Source organism: Bactrocera oleae, chromosome X (assembly GCF_042242935.1).
Source record: "Bactrocera oleae isolate idBacOlea1 chromosome X, idBacOlea1, whole genome shotgun sequence".
In the NCBI taxonomy this organism is placed as follows: Eukaryota; Metazoa; Arthropoda; class Insecta; order Diptera; family Tephritidae; genus Bactrocera; species Bactrocera oleae.
The window spans coordinates 30,204,516-30,228,445 of NC_091541.1; the positions used below are offsets into that span (position 1 = coordinate 30,204,516).

The 23,930-nt window shown below is 36.4% G+C and overlaps 1 protein-coding gene and 2 long non-coding RNA genes across 7 annotated transcripts; 1 reads left to right on the forward strand and 2 right to left on the reverse strand.

The window, feature by feature from the left end:
• Positions 1–676: 676 nt before the first annotated feature.
• On the reverse strand, positions 677–5,284 carry LOC138858156 (uncharacterized). Its single transcript, XR_011397378.1, has 3 exons — positions 3,489–5,284; positions 2,975–3,378; positions 677–2,897 (listed from the first exon to the last, which is right to left on the reverse strand). It is a non-coding gene; the product is annotated as an uncharacterized lncRNA (long non-coding RNA).
• Positions 5,285–6,161: 877 nt separating this feature from the next.
• LOC138858155 (uncharacterized) lies at positions 6,162–13,832 on the forward strand. The gene is made up of 3 exons (XR_011397377.1): positions 6,162–6,354; positions 7,690–12,558; positions 13,092–13,832. It is a non-coding gene; the product is annotated as an uncharacterized lncRNA (long non-coding RNA).
• Positions 7,562–23,027, reverse strand: MED26 (mediator complex subunit 26). 5 transcript variants are annotated; one of them, XM_014244204.3, is made up of 7 exons: positions 22,817–23,027; positions 20,771–20,974; positions 19,590–20,709; positions 19,148–19,530; positions 18,700–19,090; positions 12,149–12,259; positions 7,562–12,076 (listed from the first exon to the last, which is right to left on the reverse strand). In XM_014244204.3, the coding sequence occupies exons 2-7, from the start codon at positions 20,834–20,836 to the stop codon at positions 7,761–7,763; spliced, it is 6,387 nt and encodes a 2,128-aa protein (XP_014099679.2). In that variant the 5' UTR covers positions 20,837–20,974; positions 22,817–23,027; the 3' UTR covers positions 7,562–7,760. The 5 variants fall into 5 exon arrangements, with proteins under 5 accessions (XP_014099679.2, XP_014099680.2, XP_014099678.2 ...); XM_014244205.3 differs by having other exon boundaries at positions 18,700–19,530; positions 19,590–20,072; positions 20,145–20,709; positions 22,817–23,026; XM_014244203.3 differs by having other exon boundaries at positions 18,700–19,530; positions 22,843–23,027.
• Positions 23,028–23,930: the final 903 nt, after the last annotated feature.

Consider the following 23,930-nt stretch of genomic DNA (forward strand, 5'->3'; position numbering starts at 1 on the left):
CGTCAGTGTGCGAGTTCTATGTTCTTGAGTATACCTGAGTAATTTCAAAAGCTCATGCAATCAGCCCAAGTTTTTTCTGCCCCAATATACCCTATATAGTTATAAAACTATTATCTATAGTATAAGTTAATAAGTTACAAATTTCATTGTAATACATTCACGAATTCTTCTAACAATGAATGTTGCATTCTTTCGCAACAATTTAAAAACACCTGAAGGTATTTCCCGGGCTTTGATTCTGACAAGTTGAAATACTAATAAACGTTTGGTTACACCCGAGCTCTTCTTTGTTTGGTTTTAAATTCAAATTGTTTTATCATAATTTATTTTATCATAGTTTATTATCTTATCATATCTAATCTTTCTATTAAACAAACGCAGGCCGTAAAGCATATATATGGTACATATGCAATTCATCATTGTAGGAACGCAATAGTAGCAATGGATGCCCTTCTTTGAATTGCTGAATCCCGGCACAATTATAACCATCTTTATCATCTACATTGACACAAAAAAATTAATTAAATAAAAGTAAAACAATGGTTTTGGTCTTTGGTGAATGCAAAGAAAGATCGTTGTCTTTTTTAAATGTAAACAAAGGTTGTTGACCTTACAAAGGGGTCATTGTTCCCATAAAATGCAAAAAAATTTGCACCCGTTCTTTTTTCCAAGAAACTGCTCATTGCCGGAAACCGCCGATATGGGACCACTATAATATATATACATATATATGCTTTTCGAGATTCGCTGCAGCTTAAATTAATGTTTTTCTAGTTTCTTTCTTTGCTTTATGAAAAGAGAAACCGATATCCTTTTTTTTCGAATTCATCTATATATATTATATAAAAACGAATTGCTGTTCGTTAGTCTCGCTAAAACTCGAGAACAGCTGAACGGATTTATCTTATCTTGGTTTTGAAATGTTTGTGGAGATCTAGGGAAGGTTTAAAAGGTGAGAAAATTTCATATAATTGCCGGGAAACCCCTCAAAACAGGAGGATCTAATGTCGCGTTCCGAAACTTTACCAAAGTGAATCGCGAAGTCGACTAAATTCCATAGTCACAAATGAGACAAAATTGCATAGTTACAAAATACATAATACATAAATAGTGTTCGACTTGGAGAAACTTAATTTTAGCTAACTTCTGTTGTTAATCTCTCAGCTTTTTTTTTTTATAAGAATGATAAATCTTAAAATTTGTCACAAATTAAATTTCTGAACGGAATCATAATATTTGAAATTAGATTTAACAATCAACAAATATGTCAATCCATCCTGTCGCACTTCAGAAAACGGAAAAAACTATTACGATATTGAGTTACGATATCTAAATCCCTTTATCTTTGTGGCTAGAACTTTCTTTACTTTGGTGATAGTTACTGCTAAATGAGCGAGAAAATTTGTCACTTTGATGAGAAACAAAAAATAGTAAAGAACAATTAAACTAAAGGTACTTAAATAATATTTAAAAATTTTAAAAAGTAAGGTTTAGATATAATAAATTGATTAATTACAATTTACGATGCCGAAGAGAAGACGACCTGACTTAGGTCATCGCAGTCAATCAAATTTGCGAAGAGCTACCTCACGTGCTAACCGCACTGATAACCAGAGAGAAACAGATCAAATAGAGAAAATAGTCGTATTACTATGTCAGAATTGCGTTCTTGAGTGAGTGACAATGTAGGAGATAAGCTTAGAATGCAACGAGTTCATGCACATCAAACACAACAACAGCAAGCGAGACATGATGAAATTGAGCGAATCCGCAGACGCAGTGCTCCTGTGATTCTTGAACGAGATGCATTCCGCTATGATCCGGCGTACATAATTTTTATATATTGTAAGGCGTTATGATACACTGGTGAATCTACTGGATTATGTTGTGCTGGAGGCAAAGTAAAATTGCCAGAATTGGAATCATCAACTTCAACTGGACGACCAGAGCGTTTTTCATCTTTGAGTGAAAAATCAGCAGAAAGAAATTTGGCAAACCAATTTTGACACTTTTTGTGAGCTTGCGATGCGTTTTTCCCTTTGCGAAAATAAAAAAGCAAAATATGACGAAAATGTTCCTTTTGATCTTCCATTTTTCAACGAACGCCAAACGAAAACTACGCAACCGATCAAAAAACTCTTTTTTAGTGATTGACAGCTGAATTGCCAACTATCAAATAACAAAATGTGTTTTACATTTGAACTACGCCAGCAAACCTAAAAATTCAACTGAAGCCATCTATGAGTGAAATCCGGAATTACTTAGTTGCCAACCCAATATATTATATGCCTTTATGAAAGTAACAAATGATGAAACTGGAGGGATTTACTTCTTAGATGCACCTGGTGGTAGAGGAAAAACTTTTTTGATTTCATTAATATTGGCAATAATTCGCTCACAAAATAAAATTGCACTTGCGCTCGCTTCGTCGGGAATCGCAACAACTTTACTTAAAGGTGGTCGAACAGCCCATTCAGCACTAAAATTTCGAATAAATATGCAAAGCAATGAAACTCCAACTTGCACTATTTCGACGAACTCTGCAAATTTTATTATCAGGAGATTTTCGTCAAATATTGCCAGTGATTCCACGATCAATGCCAGCTGATGAACTCAAGGTATGTTTAAAGTCCTCAAATTTGTGGAAACATGTCAAGGTATTACATTTAAGCAAGAATATGCGTGTGAAGTTGCCAAATGACCAATCTGGAGACATATTCTCTAAACAACTCATTGACATTGGCAAATTTTCTATAGACATGTTGACTGACTGCATTAACTTTCCTCAAAAGTTTTGTTACTTAACTCGATCAGAGATGAACTTTTTCAAAAGGTATTTCCAGATGTTTCTAAAAATTATAGAAACATTGATTGGTTGAGCAAGCGAGCTATATTGGCTGCAAAAAACATAGATGTAAATGTTTTAAATTCAAGCCAATTGAGGATATATAAATCGTTTGATTCGGCTACTAACCAAGATGATGTCATCAACTCTGAATTTTTAAACTCGCTGGATTTGCCAGGATTGCTACCTCACAATCTTCAATTAAAGGTTGGATCGGTAACTATAATGTTGCGAAATATCAACCAACCGCGTCTTTGCAACGCACACGGTTAGCGATAAAAAAAAAATTACTGAACAATGTGATAGAAGCAACTATACTGAAAGGAAAGCATAAAGGAGAAGTTATTTTGATACAACGCATCCCAATGATTCCGACTGGCGTACCATTTGAATTTAAACGACTACAGTTTCCAGAGCGGCTTGCTTTTGCTATGACCATAAATAAGTTCATCATTATACGTTTGTGGTATTCTCTGATCTAGAAAACCCATGTTTCTCACATGGTCAATTGTATGTTGCCCGTTCACAAAGCACTACAATGAAAATAAATTTAATTTTTATTAATAATTATGATTTACTTGATTAACAATAAAGCGGTTACTTTAAATGCTTATACATGTTTTATATCATTAATTTTTATTACATCGGTTATTAATCCGTCTATCTCTATGTTATGTCATTGAGGCACCCATTTTTTTAATATTTGTCACCTTTAGCTTCCCACTATCCCTTTAGATTATTTTCCAATCATGTCTGAAGTTCGCCTCATAGTTTAAATTCCTCTGGCAAACATACCAGTCGAGGTTTTTTAGTTGGTCCCAGTTCGTGGAAGCGAAGACACTTTGGTCACCCAAGCTGACCCTTACACACCGCCCTATCATCAGAGTGACGGTTCTGTTCAGGAGAATTTTTTTGACAGAACCAAGTCTGTCGGGTCCGCTAGTGCTTTAATAAGAATGGGTTATTCTAATACACTCAAAACGGAAAAAGTATATCGAATTCTTAAATAAACTAAAACGTTAATAAAGATTTAAAGTATGCGACTGCATAATTACAAAAGTTAAGTTGCAATTATATTTGCAGTTACGGTAAAGCTGCTTTGTGGATGCTGCCGTTAACTCCCCCTTTACAGTGAGTAATTGACTGCTGAACGGTTCACACGTTTTTATTACTTCTTCTTCTTCTTCTTTTCATTCGCTTCGCTCTTATTGTATTTCGTATTGTTGTTGTGTTGTGATAATTTTCGAAAGACAGTGACTTCCCGTCAAGAATTTAATCTTGTCAATAGTGTGCAGACATAAATAGAGTGATTTAAGATAAGTTGAACTAAAATAACTAAATTAAGTTTTAAGTTATCACACCAATCATGGCCTTCGATCCTGGAGGTATCAAAATTATTACGCAATTATAGGAGCAGAACCATCACCAAAACGAAAATGTCCTAACCTAAATAAAAATCATGATTTTCCAAACCTAAAAAAAAAACCACAAACCCCAACCCTTCACCCCCTCCTCCTGCTCAAAGTTTTTCACAATTAATTAAAACCATTAAAATCATACAACATATTTTTGCTCCAACCAACAAGCAACCAACAAACAACCAAATCCTAAAAGCAACAAAACTATTAAACCTATGTGAAATATCTGTTAATTTACACCCAACATTAAACACTGTCAAAGGAGTCATATGTGCAAGTTGTCTCGCGAATCTAACCGAAAGTGAAACAGTAGATGGTCTTCATCAACAGGGAGTAACAGAATGCAAAAAAATTAGTCAAATAATTGACGGTAAACTTGTTAACACTCCTCTTCACATTATTTCCTTCAGTGCCTACGAACTACCTAACGAAGTCGACATTGCATGGCTCAAAGTCAAGGTTGAGCCATAGATCCCATCGTCAATGCAGTGTAAAAACTGCTTTGTCTTAGGTTATGCAGTATTAATTGCAGACAAAATCACAGTTCAGACCACAAACAATGGCCAACTCTACTTAAAAAGAAATGTATTCTCACATACAAAACAATACACAAGTGTAGCTATAGAGAAACTGCCAAAAAAATAAACAACAAACACAAACAATATCCAACCCCAACTGAAAACCTTGAAGAAGCAATAAGCAAAAATAAACCGAAAACCCAATGAACCGAAAACAAACAACATCTTATTTTAATTAAGGGGAGTATTAGTGTGGGGACACAGCACATTGACCACATCTGGCAACACGATTCTATATGTCATTATTAATCTCTTTTTGGGAAAACTTTAGTTCAGCATCCCACGATTTCAGGGTTAAGAGGGGTATGGTTGGATAGAGGAGATTCTCCAGATCTCGAATATATATAATTGTTGCCGCCGGAAACTTATAGTTTTCGAGATATTTGCATTTTAAGTTGAAAATTTCACAAATTTCATTTTACAATTTCTCGATTTATGGTTATCTTTTCTTTTATATTATACACTTATTACACACTAACACTTCACTACAATGTTTCTACATATTTATTTTATATTAAATATTTAAGTATTTGCTTTAAATAAGCATTTAATTTTTACACAATTTTCGTAATATGAACAATAACAAATGGGTTCCATGTTGTCAGATAATAAGTGTTGCCATATCCAAACGGATGAAAGCAATCAAAATAAAAACCTCTACAAAATATTATGAACTTAATTTTCCATTTTAATAAAAGAAAAAGGTTTTATGGCTTAAACGTATGTTTTATTGCATCTGATAATTTCATAAATGGATCATGATGCTGATTTACTATATTTTTACGCCATATGTATTCATATATCAAATTTTCAAAATCTTCACTATTATTATAATTATCCTTAATAAAAATTGAAGTTTATAGAAAGTGATATATTCTCTTTAACATTGCTTTTTTTGTTAAGATTTTTTATTTGCACTGGCGGCCTTAGGCCGCGCTTCAAAAAAATAACCTTGGTTGGTCCAACACCGGGGTGTTCATAATTCAATCGCCTCAAACTTCTTTGTGCACTGGCGGCCTTCGGCCGCGCTTCAAAAAAATAACCTTGGTCGGTCCAACACCGGGGTGTTCATAATTCAATCGCGTCAAACTTCTTTTTGCACTGGCGCTTTAAAAAAATAACCCTGGCCAGTCCAATACCATAATTTATCAATAGAAGGGAATGAACAAAATTATAGTTCATGTATTTGGGGTATAATCCTCTTTTATTGTTCATTTTAATTCGCTTTCATATATATATATATAATAGATATGGCAACACTTATTATCTGACAACATGGAACCCATTTGTTATTGTTCACATTACGAAAATTGTGTAAAAATTAAATGCTTATTTAAAGCAAATACTTAAATATCTCTCTATTATATATAAAAGTTTTCTGCTGCTGTCTAGAATCAACTAACATAAGAGCGAGCTAGCTCGCGCTCGGCGGGGGGCGGACGTAGGGGAGCGAGCGCAGCGGAGGGCGCCTAGTTTAATATAAAATAAATATGTAGAAACATTGAAGTGAAAAGTTAGTGTATAATAAGTGCATAATATAAAAGAAAAGATAACCAAAAATCGAGAAGTTGTAAAATGAAATTTGTGAAATTTTCAACTTAAAACGCAAATATCTCGAAAACTATAAGTTTCCGGCGGCAATAATTATATATATTCGTGATCTGGAGAATCTCCTCTATCCAACCATACCCTTCTTAACCCTGAAATCGTGGGATGCTAAACTAAAGCCCACCCCTCTTTTTTTACATCGAGATTCGCGAAAATTTCCCAGCGGTTCCAACGGGTAAAAATCTCTTCAATTATCAAGAGAGTTCAATCGAGAAGATACCCTCAAGTAGATAAAATTATAACTTATCTACTTGAGGTCGTGTGAGTGTCATTATAATCGTTAGCTAATAAAATTTAATAAACATATGTTTGTAGTAAAGTTAGTCGTTACACAATGTAAACATAGGTTGTTGACCCATAAAATGTAAACAGAACCATAAAGGGGTCATAAGATGTAAACGAAAGAGTCATTAACATAAATGTAAACAAAGATTGTTGACTCAACTAAAGGTAAACGAAAGGGTCATCGACCTCATAAACTGTAAACAGAGTGATCATCGATGCCATAAAATGTAAACAAATTTGCACACGTTTTTTTCCAAGAAACTGCTCATTACCCGGAACCGCTGATATCGGACCACTATGCTCGTAACATATAGTTGTCATACAAAGTGATCGCTTAAAATCAAGCCTTGTATGGAACTTTTTTATTTGATATGGATTATTGTCCAAGGCAACACTACAATGTTGTTCAGATCGATCAATATCATGAGAAAGATCGTTTTATACCCTTTTATGCTATAAGAAATGCCCCTGTAAAGGATATTAGAGCTTCTGTTCAGCTGAAGTTAACGTTTTCTCTAGTTTCTATCTTCGCTTGTTGAAAAGAGAAACCGATATGCTTTTTGTTCCGAATTCGTATTATATAAATAAAGAGAATAGCTCTTACGACATGATACTTCGAAATCCGGGTATGAATCCGCCCGCCCTGTTACAGGCTCGAAAAATCCGGCAAATCTGGGAAAATCCGCCGATCTGCCAGCTCTATTGAAGAAGGTTGTAGTGTTACAATAAACAGCAAGAGAATATAAAATTTTGCGAAAACCAAACATTAACCACACTAGAACTGTAGCACAACCCGGCAGAAGCCCCGTAAACAAAATGCAACTGTATTATTTTTTGCATACAAGTGCAAATCTAATTATTTTATATTCATTACAAATATTATTTTTTAAATTAAAGTTATTTTATCATAGTTTATTATATTATAATATCTATTATTTCTATTTAACAAACGCAGGCCGTAAAACATATACATAAAAATGCAGTATATGACTGCTTCAGTGAAGTAAGAGTGAAAATCCTTTGAAATCAATCAAGGACTACGTACGGGAGTACAGTAAGCAATTCATCATTGTAGGAACGCAATTGTAGCACTTGATGCCACTCTTTGAATTGCTGAATCTGCGCACAATTATTGCCATCTTCATCATCTACATCCTCGTCGACAGCGCGCAAACCTGTACGGTTTTCTTTGTGTGGTAATAATATTTGTGTGCCCCGGGATTGCACGGATGAGTATATTACATTTTTTTCGCAGCTTGTGCCACTATTATTAAAATTTTTATCAATATTATCAGCTTCTTGTTCAATATTTGGTGCACAACCAACATTGCTGACAACTTTATTATTATCGTCAACGAATTGTTGTTTCATATTAATATTAACAGCTGCAACAGCATTAACATTGGAATCGCCATAAATGTTTATGTAATTTTGCTCTTGTCGATTTTCAAATTCATTATGATTACGAGTTTGTTTACTACGATTAATTTGAGGTTTTAAACTAGGATCATTAATATAGTATCTAATTAAATTAATGTTTTTACTGTTTTTATTATAAATGTTATTATAATCATCACAATTTTTATTTGGGAGCATTTGCTCCTGTTGTTTTGCTGCATCAACAATAGCAGGGCCAGCGTTCTCAATATCGCAAAGTATATAACCTTTTCCTATCCCATCTACGAGAATACCATTGCTTATAGTGCCATGATTGGTCTGAGCCTCCAACTTATCTTTTATGTAATAAATATTGTTAAAAGAGTACAATAGTCCATTGTTTTCTAAAGGCAATTCTTCGTTGACATTATGTTCTATGTTACTACCAGTACCATCATCTAGCGTTGAAATACTTTTCGTCTTCGAGATAAAAGTATTTACAGTCAGCATAGATTTCCCGTTGTCTGCACCGTTTTCTTTATCTATAATTATATCTTCGTCAATATCGCCTTCCTTAATACCACTACTATTTTTGAGATCCGGGACATCACCCGAGACATTATCGGAGCTATTCAAACTACAGGCTTCAGTTATAACTCCATTTTCTGTTGAAAAATCACATGTGGAGCAACTGGAATAAAGCGAACAAGGTGATGCCGACAAACCACGTTTTCGCTGATGTGCCTCAGCCATTTTTTGTTCGTATGATTCCATTTTAAGTGCTCCTAATTGAATGTCAATTTTTGAATGAGCAATGCCGCTAGACTTTACATTGGAAACAACACTTATGTCGTCTGCTAAGTCATTACAATGATCGTAGTCGCTATCATTGGCACAACTTGAGCTACAGCTGCTAAAATTTAAAATGCTTTGCTTAACTCCTGCAGCATTAGTTACAATAACCTCATGTGAGAAAAATAGCTCACGGTGAAATTTTACATCTCGCAAATATTCTAAGGGCTCCTTTGTACTTTTTTTAATTTTACGTCTTCTGCGTTGTCTCTGCTTTTTTATATTTATACTCTTAGTTATTGGTGCAGTTACGCAATTTTCTGGGTCATCAAACCTTAAAACCTTTTTTGGAGAGCTCTTAGTAACACCGCATTGTTGTAAGTTCGACTTTGGAATAGTTGAATGTGTGCCTACCTGAACATCGGATAGAAATTGTGGACGAATTTCTTCAATAGACGATAGACTGGTTGTTTCTAAAACTTCTGATGTTAACAGATTATTTATACCTTCGCAAACATCTAGCTTTTTTACAATAAGCGAATTCATGTCTATATCTCTATTATTATTAGTTTGTACAAAAGATGTATTGGATACAATGGGTGATATTGTTACAGCTGATGCTTGAGAACCGTACGTATTACTACTTGCGATAATCGGAGATATGGCAGAAAGAGAATTTATGGGAGAATTGGTTTTACTAGGTGTTTTTTTAATGGTTAGTACTATATGGTTATTGCCAGTTGAAGACGCCGATATATCACGTGTGACAACTTCGTGGAAATCACCATTATAATCATCAATGTCTTCATATTCATCGAACTCTACATCACCATCAACATCTGGGTCTCCATAATAATCATACTCCAGTTCTTGTTCATCATTAAAGTTGTTTTCACCCGAATTTGTACAAAACTCGTCATGGCCACTTGTCAAGTTACACTGATTGTATGTCAAAATGCATGCACATTTTTTTCGATTCTCAATGGGAGTTTTTTCTTTCCCATCACCGTTACCGTCTGTAGGTGGTTCCACGTTGTCTTCATCACTGCTCCCACCTGAAAATTGCATTTGAGTTGCCACTTTACCATTTATTGCTATTTTTATCCGTTTGATTCTTGGTTGTTTATTATCCTGTTCAGCACTGCCACCATGTACATTGTCAACTACAGGTCGCCCAATGCCTTTTCTGCGTTTACTTTTCCTTGCGGCATTTACGTCCAAAATCTTTTGATCCTGAAACTTACGTCTCAATTTGCACTTAATCGACTGTTGGCTTTGTTTCAAACTTGAGTAACTACAGCTGCTGCTGCGTCGACTATATGCATTTTCATCATAGTTTACTGAAAAGGTTGCATTTACTGCAGTGTCCATGGGCACTATTGTATTATGGAATAAGCTGCTGTCTAATTTGGAACTAGAATCAGTAATTGTAACAACTGGGGAGCCAGTCTCATTATATCCCCGGAGTTCTTTAGGATTTTTTTTTGGTTCTATGACTGTGTTGGATACATTCGACGGCGTTTTTGTAGCTATGTTTGAGCTATAATCTAAATGCTCAGCAATAGCAAGTAGATTTTGTCCATTCCGATCACTCTCGTTTAACTCATTTGAATGTGTCAGAAATAGGTCAGAGCCGTGACCGGCTACATCAATAGTTATGTCTTTAAGCATCACATTATTATTGTTATTTTTACTTACAATAGCACCAGCCGCTACGTCGGAACTTTTTGTTAAACTAAGCACTGTATCATTTAATTGGTCGCAAACATATGCTAAACCTTTAGATTCGGGTAACTCAGAGTCATCTATTACATTACAATTTCCTGATGCCGTTTGATTATTTTCTGTCATGACACTGACACAAATTCTGTTTTCATCAGTCTTGTACTCTTCAATTCTTTTATTCGCCTCAAACTGTTCCACTGCACTGCTATCACTACGAGACGCACGTTTATTTAATGCAGTGCCATCTGCTTTGTGGCATGTTTTACGTTTGTGCGACTTTAATTTAAATTTATTTAATAACACTGAACGAGCTACACCTAAAAATGGTATGGTGAACATTTGAGGAGTCGCTGCTGCCTTTTTAGGCATGGAGATTTCAAAAAAATTTATATGACTTAAATCTTTAGGTATGCGTTCCGTTGCAAGAGAACCGTACTTTGGTACAACATTGCTACCATCTGTTACTACATATCCATGTTCGACGTCGACTTCTGTGGTAACATGATTCAGTGCCATGTTCTGTGCAATGGTATAATTAGAATCATCCCAATTACCATTGACATTCGGTATGAAGCAATTATGTAAGGCATCAATGTGAAATTTTGTAATTTTTTGGGTTTGTAAGTCAAAGCGCAGCTTTGCCACACACTGTGGATCCTCTTCAACTTCATACGTAGGAAGGATAGGTATCTCCTCAATCAATTGAGTTAAAGTGTGTTCAATGGGCACTTTAAAATCGAGTAATTGGGACTGTTGGAACTCGCTAACAGTTGTTTCAATAATTTTTGGTTCTGGTTCGGCTTCTGCAATACTTTCCTGTTCTTTTTTCAAACCAGCAGCAGCGGCCTCCGCTATTATTTTAGGCAGTGGATCCTCATCTTCATCAAAATCAAGATCAAATATTGATTTCTTCGGTTTCGGTTTAGGAACAGTTGGCGGCAATGGAGAATTCGGTGACATCTGCTTCAAAGCGCTTTTATCAGAATTAAAAGTATTTCTATTAGTTTCGAGCTTAATAGAAAATGTGTCCATCTCTTTGGTTAGAATGCTTTCATGATAGCTCGGTTTCTGTTCATTTTCCTTTGTGGGCTCTCCTTCGTTTACCCTAACGGACTCGCCTGAGTCATTATTAGTTGATATTTCAATTACTTTACATGTACATGGTACTAACTCTGCAGTGCACTTTAATTCAATGGCATTCGTAAGTGGTACAGTCGGCAATTTCTTTAAGATCTCAATTAACTGTTTTTCAATTACAGCAATTTGGTTTCCGGAATCACTATTTATGTTGCTTTCAACCAGACGATTTGTATTAATTTTCGTTTCAGGCAGTTGTTGAATATTACTATTACTGTCGATAGATAGTGAGCGCTTTAGGTGCTTAGGGACTGCAGAGCTATCACGAGAGGGTTCTGAAGTACCTGTATCGCTGGTAGTTTCACATTCACCTTAAAAAAATACAAATAATTTTTATTTGAAATATTATATGATGAAATAGAAACATTTCTTCTTGAACTTACCTGCATGTGCATTAGTCAAGAAATTTTCTGGTGTAGAACGTGTAGCCATTGTAGACATAGTGGCATTGGTGGAACAGGCATCAAAAGTATGCGGTGATTGTAAGGAAGGTTCTACAATATAAATAAATGTATATATACTAACAATTAATTTGTTCAAAAACAAGCATGTTTTGTGAATTTGTTGTGACGACACAGTTAACATCTTTTTATCAATTCAATGGTACATTAAAGTATACCACTGTTGCATACAATTTTCACAAGGGAGTATTAAAAAACACGGCAATGGCAGCGATTATTCGGACGTGTCTCGGAAAAAAGTAGAATTCCAGTGCTCCTCATAACTTGGATCATCAGCGAAATCAAAAAAACAGGATCATTCGTTAGAAAATAGTTTTGCTCAAGTAACGCAGGTAAGGATTTTCCATATTTAAATTTTTTTGGGAAAAACGCAATGTTTTGCGAAAAAATTTGCTACTCTGTTTAGTGTCCCGAATAGCAAAAGGATTGATGAAGTAATTTTAATATTATGAAGGTCTGACTTTGAAAACGTGAGTTGTGGGGAAACACTTTAAAAGGTTAGGTGTAGTGCAGTAGTTTATGCATTTTCTTACTATATAATATATTGCTCTTATAAAATTTGAAGTAAATCCGACAAATACTTTTCAAGTTATTCGATAATTAGCAAAGGTTGATCGGGCGCTCTGAAAAAATTGAGAGCAGCAAAATATCAGTTACATGCGTTTTTCTCAAAACTATAATTTTAGAACTGGTGACCACTGCAGCTCGGTAGATTTCAATCAAATTTATATAGCTTTTTTAAAACAAGAAAAACTAGTGCCTGATCGAGTTATTGACCAATTAACTTGGTTTTTTCCTGAAAATCTAGAACATTTTTCTAAGGCCGCCATTTCGTTAATTATATATAACATGTCATTTCGCGCAGGGCAAATTTGGATTAGTAACACAAGCGACATTTTTTCAAGGATTGAAGGATGCAAGACTCTTTAATATTATATTTCCTAATTTTTCTCTCAAACGCGTTCCCGAATTATGTTGTTACCGATGGAGATACGAAAATTTGATCAGCTGATATCAAAAGTATGCTAAAATCAGTGTGAAACGAAATTTAAAAACAGCAAAGTTATTTTTGAATTTCCTGGAATTTTTTATTTTTTGTTATAAATGTTAAATATTTGTATGTAAAACGTGCCTAATAAAATCGGGATATTTTATAATGAGTTGTATTCTTTGATATAGTTGTTTTATTTGAATATTATTATAAAATGTTATTAGCTGTACCCGGTGTGCCCTGCTACGCTCCTTTTTATACTCTCAACATGTTGCTACATAGTATAAGTATTGTACACCTAACGGTTATTTGTATCACCCAAAACCAATCGAGAAAGGTATGGAGTTATGTATACAAACGATCAGGATTACGGGGGAGTTCAAATCCGGATGACAGTCTGTCCGTCCTATTGAAATCCTTATTAAATCTTCTATTATTCTATAAAATAAAAAACTCGCCGGTAAGAAATTTTGCTTTAATGAAGATTGAAAGCCTATTTTCATGCAAAAGACAAATCGTTTTACAAAAGTGGTATAACAATGTTAGACCGGCGCTGGAGTGATTGTGTTGCTCTTGATGGAGATTATATTGAATATGAATAAAGCCAATTTTTAACAAAACACAAAAACGTGTTTTCTTTGTTAGACGCGGGACTTTTCAGGCTATGTATTATAGATTGCAAAATCGACGGTGATTTTGCAAAAAAAACAAAAGGCTTCCGTTAGGACCTTCTGCAGGAATAAAAGAATAACTGTGCACATTTTCAAGTCTTTTCGTGCCGTGGTTGGACGTTCTGCGGGTACATAGATATATAAATAGATTGAAATATGCACCGCGACCTATGGTCTATTATGCCTTTCCTTAAGTCACAGCGACTCACCTAGCCCCAGCACATCGATGGAGTGCAATATACTGCTAGGTGCTCGTGAGGTGATGTGACCCCTATTAGGAAACATGGATCCAAGGGCCTTAATTCTGCAGTCTACTTGCAGGTGTTCTGGGGTTTCTGGCTCCATGTCGCAGGACCGGCAGTTTGCACAAGAGGCCAATCCAATGTTGTAAAGATGCTTCATGGACCTGCAATGGCCAGTGTAGAACCGAAAGTAGCCGGAACTTGTTCCTTAGAAGATTGATTACATTTTTAAACCTTCTGAGGTCGTTACCCCTCATTAACAACCTGGCATGGTGGATGCCTTGGAGTTGTTGCCAATGTCTCTCCCTGGCTGCTCTTTCCTCACTACGGAGTAGCTCCTTAATGGTGTGCGGACCAACCGCGACGAAAGGCTCTGGTCCTACCATTCTTGTGGAGGCTGGAGAGCGATCCAGCTTCTTCTACGAAAACACCCCAGCAGAAACTGCTTGGAGAGCAGCTCGTTATGTTCCTTAACCGGAAGCATAAGGGCCTCACTGTGCAGGTGTTCTATTGGGGACACGAAGAGGCATCCCGTGATAATCCGGAGTGCAGTGTTCTGACAAGTCTGAAGCTTCTTCGTCTGCGTTTCACAACATCCAGGCGACCGTATTGGTGATGCATAGTTTAGGGCCGGCCGGCCGATCGCCTTGTATGTTGCGTTTTCGTTTGTCTTTTCCTAAAATTTTAAGGTTATTAACTGTCGGAATTTTTGTGGCATCGACTAAAATGTTCAGGTCCAGTCTGTACTCCTTCGTCCAATTTGTGAAGATGGTCGCTGTGGATTTAGTGGGGGAGAGTGTCAGACCCCTTGCAGAGAAGAAGCGAAAAAGGTCAGAGAGATAGCTGTTTACTTTCGAGCACATGCCATCGATTCCATTGCCTGATAATACGGATGAGTGCCGACCGCTCAGGTAGTTCATAGTACACCGCTTCAGCCCTGGAGGGAGCGTGGATTGTTCTATGTCCTCAAGTAGGTCATTGAGTGGTTGACTGTGTCAAAAGCTTTTGACAAGTCCAACGCTTGGAGGATCGTCCACTTGCAGGGTGGCTTTATGTTTAGGCCATGAACATGGCGTTTACGACGCTAAGTGTTGTGGTGGTGCTGTGCACTTTACGGAAGCCATGCTGATGGTCTGCTAGACTCATGTGGTGAGTTAATGTCGGGAGTAGCAAGGCCTGAAGTGACTTCACAGGAGGCATGGCCATCGAATTGAAATTCAACCCGGTCGTCATGTCTCTTCGAATTAGACAAAGTCTTGACAGTAGTCCAAAGCTTACTTACACCGGTGGAGAGATTGCAGGACTTCAGGTGCTCTATCCATTTTGTCCGCTTATGTTGATTTACCATTTGCCAAATCTCCAAACTGAGATCCCTTATTCGGGGATCACAGGAATTAGCATGGCGTAAGGTATCACGCTCGTTTGCTAATACAGCTGCTTCGGCTGGGAAATTATTGCGGAGTTCTGCGATTCGTCCAACCGGTATGAAGCGAGCAGTAGCAGCAACGATCACCTTGCGGAATTGACGCTCGCTAACGATGACGTCCGTAGGAATGGGTAGTGCGTTGAAGGTGCTCTCAGTAAATTCTGTGAAGCCGACCCAGTTAGCTTTGTTAAAGTTAATGAAGGAGCGGTTGTCCATAGAAATAAAGTCGGGAGGTTTCTCGATCGAGATAATTATGGGCAGATGGTCTGATGCGAGAGTTGGCATAGGTCGCCTGGTTATGCTATTTATCAGACCACCGCTTGCGATGATAATATCGGGCGAGCTATTACAGGTGCCCATAATTCTGGTGGGGGCCTCGTCATTCATTGTGCAGAATGTCGAATCGTCAATCTGTTCCGTCAAATCCATCCCCTACGATCGTTTGACAGGCAGGAGTGCCAAATATCGTGGTGCGCGTTAGACACCTAGCACAAAACGGTTTTCACCACGAAGCAGCGCACCTATGTTCGGGTGGTATCCTGTTGGGCAACATGTAACTGGGGGGATGTATATATTAAATATCTCGAGCTCAACAACGCCAGACCAAACAGCTATACTCTACATTCAAGGGTAGTGTCCCTGCGGTCGATGTCACCATCGATTAAACGATATTGCTTGGTGTTGTGCAGTATGAAGGCTAGGGGGGTTGGTCAGAGTAGGAGTCATGCAGCCTAGAGCTCCTTAGGGCCGTTAAGGTCCTTTCTTGGCCACTCGACTGGACTGGCGGCGCAGTGCGCGAACATGGTTCAGATTGCACAGCCGTTGAGCCTGGTGTCGCAGTATTGCGTTGGTAGCATGGGGCCACGTAGCTCGTGGTCCACTCCCTATGGGTTATAGGGCCTGAGCAGGTCTTAAAATGGCTCCATCTATTGCATGTATTGCACCTAACCGAGGTGGAGTTTGGATGGAGCCTTTTAGCGCATATGCAGCAAAAGAATTCCTCGGGGCCGGGGTTGGACTCGATGCCAGCACGGGTCAAGAGGATACGGAGCAACCCTGCTGCTAGGTGTTGCTATAATGACGACAAACTTAAACTAACACTTACAGTTTCAAACAGGGATAGACAGCCCTTGGCCGAATAAAATCCGGGTCAATTCCGGTAACGTAGAACCGGCTGTTGTGGGAACCGACTTGATCGTGCTAGACATCTCCAGCTCCCTGCCGCCAAGGGATAGATTTCTGGGACCTTCGTCTGGTAAACGGTATGATTTTAGTTTTAGGGGGGTTAATGTTTAAGCCAACCCCACTACACCACCCCTTTGCCAGCCCCAATCCCCTTTGTACAATATCAATGGCGTCCGGATTTTGGTATCTCCTACTGAAGTTTCAGCTACGTTAGTGCGCAGTACGGCTTCGATCCATCTGCGTACTGGTGCTGCCACACTCCTTTTCTCCAGTGCTCTTGACACACTTTCGTGAGACATATTATCAAAAGCACCTTCGATGTCGAGGAACGCGCATAACGTCACCTCGCCCCATCTAACAAACTTCGGATCTCTGAGGTTAACTGATACAGAGCAGTATTAGATGATCTACATACTCTGTAAGCACCTTCGATTGTATTTTGTAGTCAATGATCTTTTCCATAGTCTTAGGTAGGAAGGAGGTTAGACTAATTGGCCTGAAGGATTTCGCCAATGAATAATCTTTGCTTCCTACCTTGGGTATGAAGGGCACCTTTGCAGTGCGCCATGGTTCTGGGATATATGGCAGCGCTAGGCTATCCCTCATCAGCCGAACAAGGAGGGGCGATGGGACCTGGTCCCCCGGTTGCAAAAATGCTGGAAGCATGCCATCCGCACCCGAGGACTTATATTTTTCGAAAGAGGCCAAAGCCCACTTGATGGAGTCTGCAGTGAAGAGCTGTTTTGGGACTATCTAATCTAAGCGAGATGGCTTTCGTTCGACCATAGGTCGAATCTGGTCTTCTCGAAATGTCTCCGGGATATGCGCAAGTGGAAGAGCCGTGGCTCTTTCCTCTACGCTGAACGTATAGGTGTCCCATCCGATATTTTAATTGCTAGTACTGTGTCTGTCTTGCCTCTAGCCAGAGCCATATGCAGCCTTGCTGGCGTTGAGGACAATATTATATATGAATTTTGAAAATTTTTAGTTAGGGTGCCTGCAAATTGGACGCTGAAAGCCGAGACGTGCGCAAAGCTGACGAATGCGAGAAAGCATCTGCAAAACTGTGCGAGTAACTTTTCAAACTCGAGTGTTGCATAGTTCATTTGTATGTTGGTCCGGTGGTCTCATATTTTGCTTACAAGGAATTACCATGAACGTAGAAGAACAATATTTAGAATACCCGCTATTAATACTTTCAAGGAATATGACGGGAATTCCCCTATCCATCAGAATTTATCAAATATCCGCTACTAATATTTTCAAGGCCAACTTCTTATTCTAACGGGATGTATCAAATGCCGTTTTTTACGTCTTATTTTCTTTCTTTTTCTCATAAAACATACTTAAATTAACTACATTTCTTGTTTTAAATAATATGATATTCGAACTAAATCCTTTGCAGTGAAAAGAAACTGTTACGAACAGGAAACAGTAGAACTATATAACAGCAAAATACTTGCGGAATTCAGCGCTGAGTCTCGCATCTACTCTGCGGTACCCAAATCAATCAGCGCTGATCGAAGTCAGTTTTGCGCTCGGCTCTGCATTGATCGTCCACTCTGTAGTCACCCTTATTTATCTACGTACCTAAGCAGTATTTATTTACAATATCAATACACGTATTTAGGGTTGTATATGTGTGATTCAGGTCTATTCAGGAAACGAGCACCTAGAAATAATATCGAAATGCAAAATTCCCAAATTATTGTTAAAATGCCCAATCTAATCTAATTAATGACATCATTGGCAAATATCATAAAAGAAGTTGACAGTTCTCTGTCGAATCAAACAGTTTCGTATTATGTCATCCTTGATCTCCACAACGACTAACCGTTGGGCGTAAGTGTATGTGTGAAGACAGATTGCATAACTGTGCCGACCACTGATTTAATGCCAGGACTATATTCAGGTATACGTTGCAATTAGCAATTATCTAACTATATATTTATACATGCCTGAACAAGATGATGTTGGACGTGATGCTTGCTGTTGCTGCTGTGACATTTGCCACCCAGTTGAAGACGGTGAAGGCGAAGAAGTCATTATGCCCAACTTTCGATTTTGCATTTCAGTATAGAGTTCTTTCGTAGTTTTAACCTTTTTATTACCCATACCCAGTGATGATATCAGCATTTGAGATGAGAGACTAGTTTCTTTTGCAATAATAGAATCAACCCCTTTAGAGCCTTTTTTACGTCCACGCTTTCTTGGTATTTTCTTCTCTGGCGAAAGAGCAGCATTTGAGGTTACATCCGAAGTGTTTGACATTTGCAATTTCGGTAGAGGGACATTTGGTCCTGCCACTATTTGTGGGGTTCGCATATGTATGGCTGGAACAGCTCTATTCTGTAAATTCAAATTATCCTGCCTCCGTTGAGCATGCATCATTTTATCATTACTAACCACATCGACGAGATCCGTTTGTGAAGCTTGACTATAGGAGTTGCTATCATTTGAATTGAAACCAATATCGCGAAATGGTGTAAATTGTGTCGTCATGGGGCCAGAGTGTAAAGAAAAATGGTTTGTATGTGTAATTTTTGGTGAGACAGTCCGACGAAAAGTATTATATAAAACAGCGTCGGTACTGGATGTTGTTGGAAGCAATGCGCCACTTGGCTGGAATTTACCAGCAAATGTTAAGTCAGATGTTGACAAGTTAAAGGATGTACGGCTACTATTACTAGCAGAACAATTTACTTTATTTTGTTCATCAATAGGATGTGCTGAATTTTCAGGAGGGAACATAGAGCTCATTGAACTATTATCCAGTAGCGAAAGAATTTCTAAAGAAAATATGAATAAGTTTTGGTTTTTTGATCAAATGAAGAAATGTCAGTTTTACCTGGATATGTCAAACGAGACTTTTCTTCATTAGCAAAAGATGAATATTTCTCGTCGTTTTCACCACACTTACGATGATGCTGTTGATTTGATGATGTATCATCTAATATAACAGTGTCAGCTTTTGAATCGCCGACGGCATCGATTTCTGCTTGAATATCGTATTCACCTTTTTCTTTACGTTTTTTTTCTTTTCTTTCCTTTTTTTGTTTTAATGGTGATTGGGATGTCGAATTCGCTGTACTGAGTTTGCTATCTAAACTAACCGATTCTGCTTTGGCTGGTCCAGGTATTAGTATTTTAGTGGTAATAGGAATATTGGTGGATATGGGAGTAACTAAATTTGAACCAGAATTTGAATCCTGTATATCAATTATAATGGGCGCGAGATTTGCAGGACGACTGCTCAGTGGAAGCATCAAACTCATTCCAGAATTTGAATTTGATGATTGATCAATAATAAATGTTTCTGTATCCGGCGGAACTACATTTTGTTGAACAGATTTATTTAATTTATTACGAAACGTTGAATTATTACTTGATATATCTACATTACTTCTATCCGTAACGCCAAAACCAACGAGAACATTCTCAAAACTTGTTGGCTGTTTTTTAACATAGATGGTACTTTCATTTTGGTTTTCGATATTTGCTAGTCTTTTATTGCTATTATAAGAACCCGATATTACATTCGTTACCCGCGGTACGTGTTCTGCAATGACAGAAGGTGCAGAAGGTACAACAACGACTGGAGTAATATTAGAATTTGATTGGTGTTGTGTCGCATCGATGTGCATTGAGGAGGAAGCTGGAGAAACAGACTGCGATCGAAGCTTTTTTTGTTGGTACGTAATAGAGTTATGGCCAGATACAGACGGCACAGTTGCAGATGAGGTAATTGATGTGGAATCAATAACTTGCTGCTGTTGTTGCTGTATTCCCACCATTTCACGCCATTTCTTAAGTAAAGACTTGGCACGGCGTGCTAAATGCTCATCCTTGGTACGACGTCTTAAATGGTTAATAAATTTTGCCAATCTGGTGGTCTCCAATTGCTCTTTTGTAATCGTTGTTCCCTCCAAGGTTGATATAACCGACATGACTGCATCCATGTTAACCACCTATATAAATAAATCATCTTTTAATGCATCTGTACATAACAGTTTTGTTTATAATACTTACATCATAATTTTGATCGAGCGCTTGACATAAACGAATGGTTAGATCATGTATGTGCTTGGTGTTCATTTATAATGAACGTAACAAAAATAAATTTATTAATGAAAATAATCGGAACTAAAAAAACAACGATAACTGCGGAACATGGACGCTTAATAGGCTATTCGCTATTTTTTCGATTCAATAGATTGTAATTAGTTCCAAAAACTGTAAATAGAAATTTGAACAGAACCAAACTTAAAATTCACATAGACAATTTATGGATATGGTATAATGTCCAACTAAATTAAATTTAACGAAAAACTTCTGATACGGAAAAAGTTCTTACAAAACATGGGAGTCCTTCGATAAAATTTTAAATAGTTCGCAGATAACCACATATTAAGACTATGTACGAAGAATATGTGCATATGTAATTCCACTTATACTACTTTTTAATATTATTAAAGTACTTTATGGATATGATATAATGTCCATTATCGCATACAAAATTTGTCAGTTCTTCGATTAAATTTAAATATTTTATTATTATCCCCATATTAAGAATATATGTGTTTATCCGTCTATCAGTAGTTGAAATTAAATAATTAATAAATGAATTTAGAGAACAAATGTCAAAACATTTTCCATATCTTGTTTTACAATATAAAGACATTCTTTTGACTTAAAATGGCCGGATACCATCATGACAACAATGTCATACCTACATGATAACAATTTCATAACAGCCGGTTCTACGTTACATGACTTGACCCGGATATTATAAGGTCAAGACCTGGCCATGTTTGGATCGGTAAAAAGTAAATTAAAAATGTCAACCTAGAAACAATAATACACTCCACTACTGAGCAAAACAAAGAACCACACATGCACAAGTCGACTGGTTATATCGGGTATATAGACTTCAAATCGCTATTTTTTATTTATTGTGTTTATATATCGGAAGTGTTATGTACAATTTGCCATGCGACATAAACATAAAGGTAGATTTATTTTCATAAAGAAAGTTTTTAATTGTATTTTTTACTTGGCTTACATATACTCGGTTAGCACATTCTTTAAATGTGTCTTTCGGAGAATGTTTTTAGCCAATCTAAATCAAATTTAAACAAAACTCAACAGTGAATAATTTCATAACAAAATTATAAATAATTATTAATTTTAAGCATTATAATAATTAACTAATGAAAAGCCTCAGTGAGCACATAAAAACACAAAAACTAAATCCATGCTATCATTCGCAGTATTGAACAAGCACTATTAAAAATTCATCCTTATTTCCCGTTATATTTTAAAATTTTGGTAAAGCTTAAACAATGAACATAATTATATATTTTAATGTTTAAAAATGCAGATTTCGCAAATTGTTTACAATATTTATTTTTAAACTCAAGAAATTTATGTATGACAACTTTATTAGTTAACAGACAGTAACTTCTATAACTATTTACAAACGAGTATACTTTTATTCAAAAAAAAAAAAAAATAACTATATTATGCGAGCAGGAATGTGGATTTTTAGGAATTTATATGGCTACACAGTTTTGAATAAATATTGTAGTATTGATATAGAACAAATACCATTATTTGAAATAAAACTGACACAAATTATTTATTTTAATTAAATCGCCAAAAAAGTTTATATCCAACTGATATAAATTATATTTGAAAAATTTGATTTTTTTATAATTGTAGTAAAAGTTACATTTACTATCAAACTATGTACACGTATATGAAATCTTGTTAATTCAAACATTAGTTGGCTTAGTTTAGTTTTCTCTTTCACGCACGGCATTTGGCTAATATTTTGTATTATTTGGGAACTTTGAACGCTTCAACTAAATATCATGAATTTTTACATATTTTATACTAAAAATGAATTCACCAGCTTGTTGCATTATTAACGCAATCTTTCGGTGTAAAAACCGCCCGCATATCAACATTAGACGTATATTGTCTTTGACACGGAAACCACTACGTTAGCCTTTTCACATATTACTTCGCTTTTCTAAATTTCTACACTAAAATTTAAATAACTCCATAACGTACGCTCTTATTTGATGTTTAGAAATTACTTGAAGTTTCGCGTGCTATAAGACGTTCACTTTTTACAGCAAATTTAGAAAAAGTTATTACAGCACGTCGCACTCATTTTACTTCATGGAAAACAATTCATCGCGTAATGGCGGAAAGAAAGCGACGACGGCGAATGAACTCGCAATATTCAGTAGAGTTGCATGTTGAAGACATTTTCAGTGTTGCCTTTTTGGAATATAAGAGAGTTAATAGAAAACACTCAATTAGTAACGCATAATAGTTATTGAAACTCGCCACTGTAACCTTCAATTTTTAAAATCAATATACTCTATACTTATAATTTCAAATATATACAACATTCGCTATCACAATTACTTTTAACCATTCACTTAATTGGCAATTAGGGTGGACTTTAGTTTAGCATCCCACGATTTCAGGGTTAGAAGTGGTATGGTTTTATAGAGGAGATTCTCCAGATCACGAATATATATAATTATTGCCGCCGGAAACTTATTGTTTTCGAGATATTTTCATTTTAAGTTGAAAATTTCACAAATTTCATTTTACAATTTCTCGATTTATGGTTATCTTTTCTTTTATATTATGCACTTCTTATACACTAACTTTTCACTTCAATGTTTCTACATATTTATTTTATATTAAATATTTAAGTATTTGCTTTAAATATGCATTTAATTTTTACACAATTTTCGTAATATGAACAATAACAAATGGGTTCCATGTTGTCAGATAATAAGTGTTGCCATGTCTATTATATATATATATATATATAAATATATATTTTGAAAGCGAATTAAAATGAACAATAAAAGAGGATTATACCCCAAATACATGAACTATAATTTTGTTCATTCCCTTCTATTGATAAATTATGGTATTGGACTGGCCAGGGTTATATTTTTAAAGCGCGGCCGAAGGCCGCCAGGGCGGAAAGAAGTTTGACGCGATTAAATTATGAACACCCCGGTGTTGGACCGACCAGGGTTATTTTTTTGAAGCGCGGCCGAAGGCCGCCAGTGCAAATAAAAAATCTTAACAAAAAAAAAGCAATGTTAAAGAGAATATATCACTCTCTATAAACTTCAATTTTTATTAAGGATAATTA